The following is a 12,130-nucleotide window of genomic DNA, read 5'->3' as shown; positions in this document are numbered from 1 at the left end:
ATGGAATTTTCCAGGTAAGAATACTGTAGTGGATTTCCATGCCCTTCTCCAGGGGATCTTCCCAACCCAGGGACTAAACCTGCATCTCCTGAAGCTCCTGCACTGCAGGCAGATTCTTTACCACTGAACCACTAGGGAAGCTCATTCTGTTACTTTAACAGAAACCAAAATGACAGTGGCTAAGGAAGATCAGAGTTGGTTTCCCATTCTTGTGAAGTTTGAGCTGGTGATTGACCAGACCCTGGCCCATGCCATTACCCAGGGACCCAGACTCCTGTTGCTCTGCCATCTGTGAAAACACAGTCCTTTTCCAGACTCAAAGCTGGCTCACCACCTCATCCATGTCCCAGCCAGTGGTAAAGGAGAAAGGGGGCTGGGGGACATATCCTTTCCTTTTCAAGGCTCACCGGGAAACTGCACTCATCACTCCCCCTTCTGCTGGCCAGAATTTCATACACATGACCTTGCTAGCTGCAAGGGAGTCAGGGAAATATGGCTTTTATTCTCAGAGGCCATGATTGCAGGGATTTTGCTGCAATTAACAAGGCAGTCACGGATACTGGGGAATGACTGACAATCTATTATAGAAGGAATGTGATTTTAGAAATATAGTGACATTAAATCACCCTTTCACCCCTTATGATAGACAAAAACCCCAATTATACTCATACAATAAAGAAAAAAGGAACATGTGATTAGAAAAATCAGCTCATCAGGGAGGCTCTGTCCAGTTTTGACTGGTCCTGGGGTCAGGACGACCGCTTCATCTCGGGAAGGTATGCACTGGGTCGCTCCACAGCCAGCTGGTTCTCAATGACGTAACATGCCCTGCAGCTCTCCAGAATCCGGGCCTGAAAGTACGCCTTGTCCTGCTCCTGCCAAGTGTCGGACTCAATGTACACGTTGTATGGGTCATGGGAGTGCTCCAGTTTCTTGGAGCGGATGTAACTCAGCATGATGCCCAGGGTGAAGAAGCCGAAAAAGCCGAGGACCATGAGGATGTAGAGGGCTGCCAGCTTGCCGTCCTCATGGCCCGGGAACCTGCGGGCCAGCCCAGTCATGTTGCTGCCCTGTTGAACCGTCCCCTGCCATAACTTGGTCAGCACAGGTGTCACGGCTGTGGCGTTAGACAGGATCATCCTGAGAGTCAGGTTTCACTCCGGGAGGGTGAACTTCCCAGGAAAACTGTCTTAAAGAAAAGTGCAACCTGAAATCACAAAATATGGACTGGCCCCAAACCCACCCCACCAGCCACCACCACCACACACACACCACACAGATTTTTTAAAAATCCCAGTGACGGCGTACCCTAACCACACGCATCTGTTATGGGATGTGCCACCTGGGATCTGCACAGTGCCCTCTCTTGATGGGTCAAACGATTAATTGATTCACATTTATTTCTATTCACCATTTCCAGCCCCTGTCACTGCAGGTGATCAGCAGGAGAGCTCCTTGAATGCACATATTTTGTGATAGGTGTATCTTTTAGTTTATGTGCTATGGACCAAACTGTGTCCCCCTCAATTCATATATTCAAGCTGCAACCCCTAATGTGGCTGGAGGTAGGGTCTTTAGGAGCTAATTAAGGTTGTGCATGTATGCTCAGTCACTCAGTTGTGTCCGACTCTTTGCAACCCCATGGACTACAGCTGGCCAGGCACCTCTGTCCATGAAATTTTCCAAGCAAGAATACTGGAGCGGGTTGCCATTTCCCACTCCAGGGGATTGTCCCAACCCAGGGGTCAAACTTGCGTCTCCTGGGTTTCTTGCATTGGCAGGTGGAATCTTTACCACTGAAGCACCTAGGTATGGTCCTGAAGGTAAGGCCCTAATCTGACAAGGCAGTGGCCTTGTAAAGAAGAGAAAGAGAGACCCTTGGCCTGGGTTCCTGTCTGGCACTGCGACTTTTCCAAACTTCCCAGGTGATCCTACTTGGTAGTCGTGACTGAGAACCCTAACCCTTAGGAAACTGACCAATCAGTGTATTGTGCTCCCTGAATACCTGGAAGAACTTTCTAAGAAGAGAAATAGAAATTTCATAGCATAATTTTCTAATCTTGTTTGCTTTTCAGATTTTCTTTTTCAGTCTTGTGCATCCATCATACAACCTGAACAGGAGTTTTGGAGAAAAATTCCTAAGTCATCACCGTGACCTCAGCTGCCCCCATCTGAACTCACGCTGGCATCTCTGCTGAGCCTGTCAGAACTTGGTGGCAAACCAGAAAAGCCAAGTGAATTAACTGCCTTTCAAATAACAATGCTGTTATTTTTAACGAAAAGTCTCTTCTGACTTTACACTTATTGTATCACTTTTGCTAAATGCATTCTGTGCCCCCAAGGCTTGCCTGCTGAGTCTCATGGTGTGTTTGCATAATGAGTCACACGATGAGCTTGGCAACATCCTCTAATAATCAGCACGGTACAAATGACACAGAACCTAATCTGCACGACAGCTGGGGGCTGTGGCCCATTCCCTAAGTTCACATCCATTATAATGCCAAAGCACTGCCTGGTGGCCACAGTTAAGACTGCTGGACTCCAGTGGATTTGGAGACCAGCTGATTCAACGACCTTAACTTTATAGAAAACTGGGCTGGATAGAGGTGAGCTGACTTGCTTGAAGTCATGTCTCCTATTAAAAATGCACCCATAAACTTTAATCTTTTAGCCATGGACTCACATTTTATTAGCACAGAAAAGGGAGTTATCCGGATCTTGCAGAGAGACGGTGGATCTGTATTTAGGCTCAAAGAAACTGAGAAGCCAGCCACTTGTATCAGATAAAACTGGGTCTACCCAAGTGGGGACTGGCTTCTGATCTAAATAGGCAACAGATGAACCCTCTCCTGGACCAGGGAGAACCACAGCTTTTTGTATCTCGCTCAGGGAATATGGGGCTGGAGGAGGCAGAAGCAGCAGGAAGCAGGAAGCAGGAAGCAGGAATCAACTCCAAACACAACCAGCTTGATGCTCAGCTTGTGCTGAACATTTTCAAACTGGCCTTATTGGGCCCAGAAAGAGGGGAGGGTTGGTTCCAGAAGTTTCTGCTTCTGCTTGGGTTTGAGACCTTTCATAGGGTCTCACTGCCCCTAATCAAGGTTTGTTGTTCAGTTGCTAAGTCATGTCTAACTCTTTGAGACCCCATGGACTACAGCATGTCAGCCTTCCCTGCCCATCACCATCTCCTGAAGTTTGCCCAAAGTCATGTCCATCGTGTCGGTGATGCCATCCAACATCCGATCCTGTCACCCCCTTCTCCTCCTGCCTTCAATCTTTCCCAGCATCAGGGTCTTTTCCAATGAGTCAGCTCTTCTCATTAGGTGCCAAAGTATTGGAGCTTCAGTTTCAGCATCAGTCCTTCCAATGAATATTCAGGGTTGATTTCCTTTAGGATGGACTGGCTGGATCTCCTTGCTGTCCAGTTAAGGTTAGTGCAATTTTTTTTTTCAAAGCTTAGTCCCAGGGCTTCTGGTCCACTGACTCACTCAGGATTCATGACTGTGGGCTGCTGGGATGAGCTGAACAGTTGCAAATGGAGACCAAGCAGGCCTCCGGCACTGCCCCCCTGTAGCAGGGGGAAGCGGGGGCAGCAAGTGATGTCACTGTATTCCCAGCACAGGCCTCACCTTCTGCATTTTTCCCTGGAGTTCCGGCTCTGTCACATATCAGCACTGATAACAGGCTTTTAGAGCAGTTTTCCCAGCACTGCACCTCTCACCCTTTCCTACGCGTTTACTGAAAGGGCTTTTGTGGCTGACTCCAAGCTCTCTGCTGAAAGGGCCAGATTCTGGGGTGGAGTCCAGGAAGGAGGAAGGTCAGGGATACAAATTCCAGCCCTGGCTCAGTTCTAGTGAAACCAGGAGGCTCCCGGGGACCATAGCGGTGGGATGGGGGTGACATTCCCGTCACGCTTGACAGCATTCCCTAAGCCTTTCCTAGAAAGAGCAACCAGTTTTGAAATCAATATTATTTGCTTCAGGAAGCAGAACTAGGGACAAACAATTATGGATAAGCTTCATTTGGGTGAACAGGATCTTACTGAGTCAAGAATTCGGTGAGAAATTTCCAATTTTCCTTGGAAGTAACTGTCAACTGTTTTCATCTTTATCACAACACTATGTTCAAGGAGATTAAACCAGTCCATCCTAAAGGAAATCAACCCTGCATATTCATTGGAAGGACTGATGCTGAAACTGAGGCTCCAATACTCTCGCCACTTGATGCGAAGAGCTGACTCATTGGAAAAGACCCTGATGCTGGGAAAGATTGAGGCCAGGAGGAGAAGAGGGTGGCAAAGGATGAGATGGTTAGATGGCATCACCAACTCAATGAAAATGAATTTGAGCAAATTCCAGGAGATAGTGAAGGACAGAGAAGCCTGGCATTCTGGAGTCTATAGGGGTCACAAAGAGTCAGACATGATTGGGTGGCTGAACACGGAATGTCCAAATTGCCTCTCGGCAGCAAAGAAGCCAACAGGGGCTCAGACCCTTCCAGGCAGTCAGCTGGCTTTGTTTTGGGCTTTTTACCTCCTTCCCTCGCATAGTCTCAAAAAATCAGGATGAAACCTGTACAGAGGCATGACATCCGACTGCCCTCAAAGATCGGAAAAGGACTCCCTGCTGGCTCTTGAGTCTGGTCGTAGGACCAAGAGCTTCTCAGACCTCTCTGTGGGTTACAGAGAGGAACTCTGAGGTGTGAAGGGTGGAGATGGGAACCAGGGAGCTGATGAGAGGGACTGGGTCAAACTCTGTGTGTGAAAAAGACAAGCCTTTTGGCATGGAGAATGGAAGGGCATTCTCTGGGAGGACACATGAAGTCACAGAGAAGGAAGAATCTTACCTGCAGCAAATTAAATGAACTCGGGGAGCCCCAATTTCCTCATCTGAAAACTGAGGTTAATGGGATTCTCCCTGACTGTACTACAGGGTTTAAAGGAGGCATGGAATGAGCCCACAGCTTTCCTGTCTTTTACTTTTGCTGGTTTCTCTGCAAAAAAGGTGAGACCCCCGTGTTTGATTGTCAAAATTCCATGAGTCCACCATAAGCGCATGTCTGAGCCAACTGGTGAAGCCCCTTTAAGAAGTCCCCTCCTCTACTCTGGGCCCTTACAGTGCTCTGTCTCTACTGCCCAGATTCTAAGTTGTGTTGCAATCCTTTGTAGACATTTCTGTGCATTTCCAGGGGGCTCAGTAAGGTCAGAGACTGTCTTGTTTACCTTGACCTCACTCACATCTCCAGAATGACTCAGTAAGGGTTTGCTGAATTAAATAGGAAAGTGCAATCAACTACGACATGAATGTGAAGAGCAAATAATCAATAAAGTAGAATTCACACTGGAAAGAGCTTAGTGGGTAACCCAATGAAAACCTCTTTCAATGTAGTCTGTTTTTATGTAATAAAATTTAAATTATTTTTATGTATAGTTAGTTAGCATTATTTATTTTATATATTAAACTTTATGTTAATATAGTTGTATCTTATATTATATATGGCATGCATTATATATAATATTAATATAGCTTTATATATATATATATATGCAACTCTTCTTTTCCTAAAAAGGTTTAAGACCATCAGTAATTGTCAATACAGCAAAATTTTTACTCCTCCCTTCCATTTCCCGTAACTTACTCTGCCTTTTTCCATAGCACTTATCTACTGCACTCAGTATAGTTTTCTGGTTTCTTGTGTTCATTGTTCATCATTTGTCTTCCCTATCTTTGGAGGGCTTTGGAGGGCCAGGATCTTTGCCTGTCTTGTTCCCATGTACCCCAAAGACTAGAACGATGTCTGGCATACGGCAGGAACAGAGTAAATATTCACAGATGCAGGCATGCATGTGTGAATACCTGCGTAAGTAAATGTCACATTCAACTCCCAGAAAGCCCCAAACACACAGAAACTGTCTCACCAGCTCTGCCTTCAGAGACTTGAGATGACAAAAGCGAGTCCCTTAGAGGTCTTCACGGTGTACTTTATTTTCAAAACAATCCACTTCCTAAGAACCTATCAAAAGCCAGAGATAACCTGAATATTCTGGAAACCAAGGTTGACTTCCTCAGACCCAACCTCAGCTCATCTCTGATGGGCAGCATGAAACAGACCAGAGCAAGCTGAAGGGTTTTGCACCCCGGTTAGAAGCCCATAGATCAGAGTCCACTGCACCTGCTGGCAATTTATTGATCACATGATTTAAAGCAGTGGCCGACCACAGCAAAGTTCCCCATCATCCTGACCATAAGTAACAGCTGTGGTTATTGACAAGCCCTTCCTTTACGGAGCTGGAAGCTCTTTATTAACCTGAAAGGGGACTCAAACGGTCAGTTCAGGTACAGCAGTCTAAAAAAATCGAGGGTGGAGCTTGGGAGTGATGGGGATTGGGTGGGTGGGTTAGCACCTGATAGCCTGGGCACATAACAGGTGATTGGTACCAGGTCAACTTTCTTCTAAAAGTTCCAGGCTTCCCCCACTTAAAATCAAGATCAGATATCAGTAATGTTCTCCGTGTCCCATGCCTTTTCCCTGGGGACATGCCAAGGCCCAAGAACTTTTCTGGTCCCCCAAAAGGAAAAAGTCCCCTTTGAGGCCGGTGTGTATGCGTCTTGCCTGATCTGGAGGTCTCTGAACCCAAGCGGGGGCTAAGATCGTGGGCGGTTTTAGTTTTCTTTGGATGTCTTTAAGTATTTCCCCAACTTTCTACAGGAACGACTGTCATTTAATAATAACGGGGGAAAGTTGTTATTTGGCCCTGAGATGATTTTTCTCTGCATGCGTTCTAGAAGTGAAGAGGACAGAGGGGAAGAAGGCATGAGCCAGGGTCATCTACTCTGCCTTCCAAGGGGGTCGCTGTGCCCCCTGCCTGGGGCACCAGCAGCAGCCCAGAGGGGCTGAGACCCTGTGCCTGGACTCTCCCCTCAGGGTCGCCCGATTTAGGGCATCGCGCGCCGCCAGGCGAGAAATCGGGAGGCACGAGCCCTTGACTTACCGGGTCTGGGGCGCGGAGAGAGCCGGGTCCGCAGCGGGGTCCGCGCAAGACGAGCGCAGGGCACAGAAAACCGCGCGGCAGGCAGCGCGCTCGGCCAGGGAGCGCGTGGCGGGGCGGGCGGGGCCTTCGGAGTCACAGGGCGCCCCGCCCCATCCCCCGAGCGTCCCGGCCAAGCCCGCGGCCCCCAGGACACCTCGGTCCAGCCCCGGGGTCACCCCGATTCTCCTCACCCTGCGTTTAGCCCCGGCAAATGCTCTGGCACTCGGAGTAGGCGCAGAGTCCGCCGAGAGTTTGTATTAGAACTGCCAGCCAGCAGGACAGCCAGACGGCTATACCTTCCTGGGGGTGGGAGGTTGGGGGTGGAGTTGGCAAACAAGAAACCAAGAAACCGCAGTGGCCAAGAGAAGTCAGTCCCAGAGACCCCCTACTCTCGGCCAGGCACTCACTAAACTCCTTTGCAAACAGCTCCAAACAATCACTTCAAGGACGCTTTTCAAAACTCCAGCTGATCCTTGTTAACTGTACCCAGTCAGTTCACTCAGTCGTGTCTGACTCTTTGCGACCCCATGGACTACAGCACGCTAAGCCTCCCTGTCCATCACAAACTCCCCAGAGCCTACTCAAACTCATGTCCATCGAGTCGGTGATGCCATCCAGCCATCTCATCCACTGTCATCCCCTTCTCCTCCTGCCTTCAATCTTTCCCAGCATCAGGGTCTTTTCCAAGGAGTCAGCTCTTCACATGAGGTGGCCAAAGTACTGGAGTTTCAGCTTTAGCATCATTCCTTCCAAAGAAATCCCAGGGCTGAGCTCCTTCAGAATGGACTGGTTGGATCTCCTTGCAGTCCAAGGGACTCTCAAGAGTCTTCTCCAACACCACAGTTCAAAAGCATCAGTTGAAACCCACTAGTGGCCATGCACCTATTCAGCAAGCTTTTATTGAGCACCCACTGACCAGGTGTCCTGTCCTGAGTTCGGGGTGCAGCTGTGGATCAGACAGATGGGAGGAGGGCAGTGTAGGAGGGTGCACAGGTGTGACTGGAGCCATCCATGCCTTGGCAGCCCAGACCCAAAGTTCCTGAGGTGGTGGGCAACAGACTTTAGGGCCATCAGGGGCAAAAACTAAGCCACGGCCCCAGTAACCTCCAGGCAAATCTTCCAGCAGCTGCCCACTAGCCTGGAGGTGGTGGGGAGACCAGCTTGAGAGGGGCAGTTCCTAAATAACAGTCCCTTGAAAGTGCTAGGGAACAAGGTCCAGGCTTGCAGTCTGCAGGCAGGAAGCAGAGAAATTTGATTCTTGACCTAGAGATACAAGACATTTTCTCCTGCGCCTAAAGCCTTCAGGGATGCCAGTCACTTCTTGTGCCTCCACCTGGGAATTCTCTTGGGAAGGACCCCATTGAAGGCTCTGGTAAGCGGTCCAATGGGTGTGGCACCTTAGGATGCAGCCCAGTGGGTACAAGTGAAGCTGGCACTACCCTGCACCATGGTTGCTAGTCTAAACCCATACAGCCACTCTGGAAAGTCCTCAAGGGTCCATGGCCTTGATGTGCACTTATATTGTGTGAAATCTATTCTATGGTGGGAATCTGAATTGTAGAATAGCTTTATGCTTAGAAAAGTTCTTTGCAGTTTTACTTTAAATAACTAGAATCTAAATGTCTCAAAATAGAAAAGTGGTTGCATTATGGTAGGTATTTTAGAATGTTATCCTACACACTGGAATATTGTATGTGGTCATTAGCATAATACTTACAAATAGCTGGTAACAACGTGGGGGACAATGTTTACAAATAGTTTGTACTGTTAAGTGAAAAATGCAAACCCTAAATGGTACATTGAGCCCATCTTTGCATGAAATGTTCCTTTGGTATCTCCAGTTTTCTTAAAGAAATCTCTAGTCTTTCCCATTCTATTGTTTTCCTTTGTTTCTTTGCATTGTTCATTCAAGAAGGTTTTCTTATTTCTCCTTGATATTTCAGCTGGCCATATCTCTCTGTTTTTTCTTTGCCTTTCACTTGTCTTCATAGCTGTTTGTGAGGTCTCATCACAAATCCATTTTGCCTTCTTGAATTTCTTTTTCTATGAATGCTTTGGTCACCACCTCCTGTACAGTGTTACAAACCTCTGTCCATAGTCCTTCAGGCGCTCAGTCTACCAGATATAGTCCCTTGAATCTATTCATCACCTCCATGGTATAACCATAAAGGATTTGATTTAGGTCATACCTGAATGGTCTAGTGGTTTTCCCTACTTTCTTTGCATTATTTCAAAAGACTGTAAGATAGCATACCACAATCTTATTATCTGCTACTGATGGCTTCCATTGGATTCATTTTCATATTTATACCATTCTGTATTTTCCTTTCCTTTTTTTTTGTAGCAACTATATTCTTTAATATTTAGAAAAAAACATAAACTATATCTGAAAATTCCCTAGATTCTACTCCCTCAAGGTCATGCTGTATGTATGTAGTATTTTTTTTTTTGCTTACCTTTTCACAAAGAACTCCATACTAAGAAGGAAAAAAATGGATCATTGAAGCAAAACTCTTCGTCCTCTTGAACTTACATGCTCCCCTTTTCAGTAATAACCTGGGGACCAGGTAAGCATGCATGGATGGAGCACCCCAGAACATCTACAGAGACCCCTCCTTGTCAGGGATTGGGGTGATGTCTCAACCTTTGACAGTATTATCAGCAATAAAGTAATTCCTCACACGTGGGATGGAATCAGAGAGAGAAATAAGAACATCCCCACTCATTAGGACCCTGTGCTTGCTTCCACTGCAGGGAGCCCAAGTTCAATTCCTGGTGGAGGATCTAAGATCCTGCATGCTGAGAGTCGTGGGAAAAAAATATTGCCATTCACAGAATACCTTTTTGAAGACACTTCCAAACATACAAATATAGAGTCTGCACAGTAGCTGGGTGATGGGTGAGTTCTCTCTGCTGCACAGTAGGCTCCGCTGTGTGTGGAGGCAAGCGCAGAGTTCTAATGAATGCTGACGTCCTTATTTCTCACTCCGATTCTCTCCATCCCACCTGTGATGAGTCATTTTATTGCTGGTGATGCTGTTGCTGTCATTTCCTGCTTGTAATGATAAAACATGATTATGGATGAGAAAGAGTGTCTTTTGTCGCCTTTGGCGAACTTGAAGTGGCTTCTTTTCTTTCCTTCTTCTTTTACGCTCTCATTTTTGCCTCTTCCCATTTAACAGGTGTGACTGGCCTTAAACAATCTTAACAACAGAGCTGCAGAGTCTTTGAGTCATTTCGTTATTTTTTTTCCTCTGGCTCTTCACCTCCTCCCTTCTTCTTGGTCTCAGGAAGAAGGTCTACAGACTTGAGCCTTCTCCTTTCAGTGGGTTTATTCCTCTTCTTCCTGCATTCCACCTCAATGCAGAGGACATCCGAGGCCAGAGCTCCGGCCACTTCTCATTCTTTCTGAGCAAGATCACAGCTTGGAGAGCCTGGTCACATTCCCAACACTTTCCACACACTGCCACCCTCACCAGAGAGGACCGTCTTCGTTGGAACTCACCCTGGATACACATATGGAGCCTGGCATCATGCAGACAGCTCTGTTCCCCCTGGCTGCAGTCCCATGGGCATCCAGATGCCCCGGCATTAACCTGGGGACATTCCCTCCCCTGAGGCCCCCTTCCTTCTTGCTTTTTGACCCTTCCCCCAGGGCTGCTACTATCCCCAGGTGCAGCTCTCACCTCTCAATAAGAACGCCTGGAAAGCCAGCAACTTTTCTTGAGCAGCTGCAGGGCATAACCTGGGTGCTGCATTGTGCTGAAATTGTAATACTTCCTCCCCCCAAGAAGGACAAGGAGGAGGAGGAGGACATTGAAGTCCCTCTCCTGCCTCTGGTGACAGGTGGGGAGATGCAGAATGGTGGAAGAGAGCCTGGTGATGCCATCTGGGACCTGACACCACCCCCCACCCACCCAGTGCTGCTCCAGCCATGTCAGCATCCCTCACAGATGAGTGAACCTGTTCGTGTCTCCTCTGCGGGCCACTAGACGCTCACATCTTATCTGTCCCTCTTCCTGTAGCCGACATCTCCCATCTGATTCATCTGGTCACAGGAGGCCAGCTTCAGTTTTCCCCTGGGGTTCCTCTTTGGGAGTCCTGCCCATAAGATGCATCTTTCCCAATGGCAGCATTTTCCTAACACCCTCTCAAGGGATGCTCCTGGTCCAAAAAGAAACCATCCCCAGCCTGCTTGGGGCCTACAGGCCATTGCAGCTCCCCAACCTCATGTCCCACATCTCTGCTCCTCTGAGCTCCTGGAGCAGCAGATGTGGCCCCTCTGTGCATGGCCCATCTTTTCCCCTGCCTCACACCCTTCCTCGGGTTCAGCCCTCTGCTTCCAGCTTCCCAAACCACAGGTCGATGATCATCCTCCAACTGGGGTTCAGGACTTGGTCAAATCCCAGATCTTCTGCAAAGGCCTTAGAGGAGGGAATGCAGGCCAGTTCAAGCCTCCAGGCAGAGGGTCTGTTTGTTTGCTTTAATTTTGAATTGGTTTTTCAAATTAAAAAAATTGAGAGCTCTTATACTAAAGATCTAGACGTTTGGCTTCTCTCATCAAACCCAGTGGATCTAGAAACTTCATGCCCGTATTTATCAGAACCTCAAGTGACAGGAGTTAATGGCACAGCCCCTTTCCAGAAAAATGCAAACTCTGTGTTCTCCCTGAGGCTTCCTTGGTGGCTCAGACAGTAAAGAATCTGCCTGCAATGCAGGAGACCCGGGTTCGATCCCTAAGTCAGGAAGATCCACTGGAGAAGAGAATGGCTACCCACTCCAGTATTCTTGCCTGGAGAATTCCATGGACAGAGGTGCCTGGAGGGTTACAGTCCATGGGGTCTCAAGGAGTCAGACATGAACTGACTAACACTTTAACTAACAAGGACACTTAGCAGGCCTGCCTGCTTCCAGGACATTATGGAATGTCCTGCCTGGTTCTGTGGGTATTCAGTTTGTCTCTTCTGTTCTAGGTCCTTCCAGAACAAAGTTTCTGCAAAAGCCTTTTCTCTGGCTGTTCCTTGGAAAAGACCCTGATGCTGGGAAAGACTGAAGGCCGGAGGAGAAGGGGACGACAGAGGATGAGCTGGTTGGATGGCC

At 47.9% G+C, this 12,130-nt stretch overlaps 1 protein-coding gene across 3 annotated transcripts; it reads right to left on the bottom strand.

Moving 5' to 3' along the window:
* Nucleotides 1–499: 499 nt before the first annotated feature.
* Nucleotides 500–7,351, bottom strand: KCNE1 (potassium voltage-gated channel subfamily E regulatory subunit 1). 3 transcript variants are annotated; one of them, XM_005901608.2, is made up of 3 exons: nucleotides 6,992–7,351; nucleotides 5,918–6,012; nucleotides 500–1,189 (listed from the first exon to the last, which is right to left on the bottom strand). In XM_005901608.2, the coding sequence occupies exon 3, from the start codon at nucleotides 1,137–1,139 to the stop codon at nucleotides 750–752; it is 390 nt and encodes a 129-aa protein (XP_005901670.1). In that variant the 5' UTR covers nucleotides 1,140–1,189; nucleotides 5,918–6,012; nucleotides 6,992–7,351; the 3' UTR covers nucleotides 500–749. The 3 variants fall into 3 exon arrangements, with proteins under 3 accessions (XP_005901670.1, XP_070243076.1, XP_070243744.1); XM_070386975.1 differs by having other exon boundaries at nucleotides 500–1,185; XM_070387643.1 differs by lacking the exon at nucleotides 5,918–6,012.
* Nucleotides 7,352–12,130: the final 4,779 nt, after the last annotated feature.

This window comes from Bos mutus, chromosome 1, assembly GCF_027580195.1.
Source record: "Bos mutus isolate GX-2022 chromosome 1, NWIPB_WYAK_1.1, whole genome shotgun sequence".
Lineage (NCBI taxonomy): Eukaryota > Metazoa > Chordata > Mammalia > Artiodactyla > Bovidae > Bos > Bos mutus.
The sequence above is the reverse complement of the archived record's forward strand: the minus strand, read 5'-3'. Positions and strand labels throughout refer to the sequence as shown.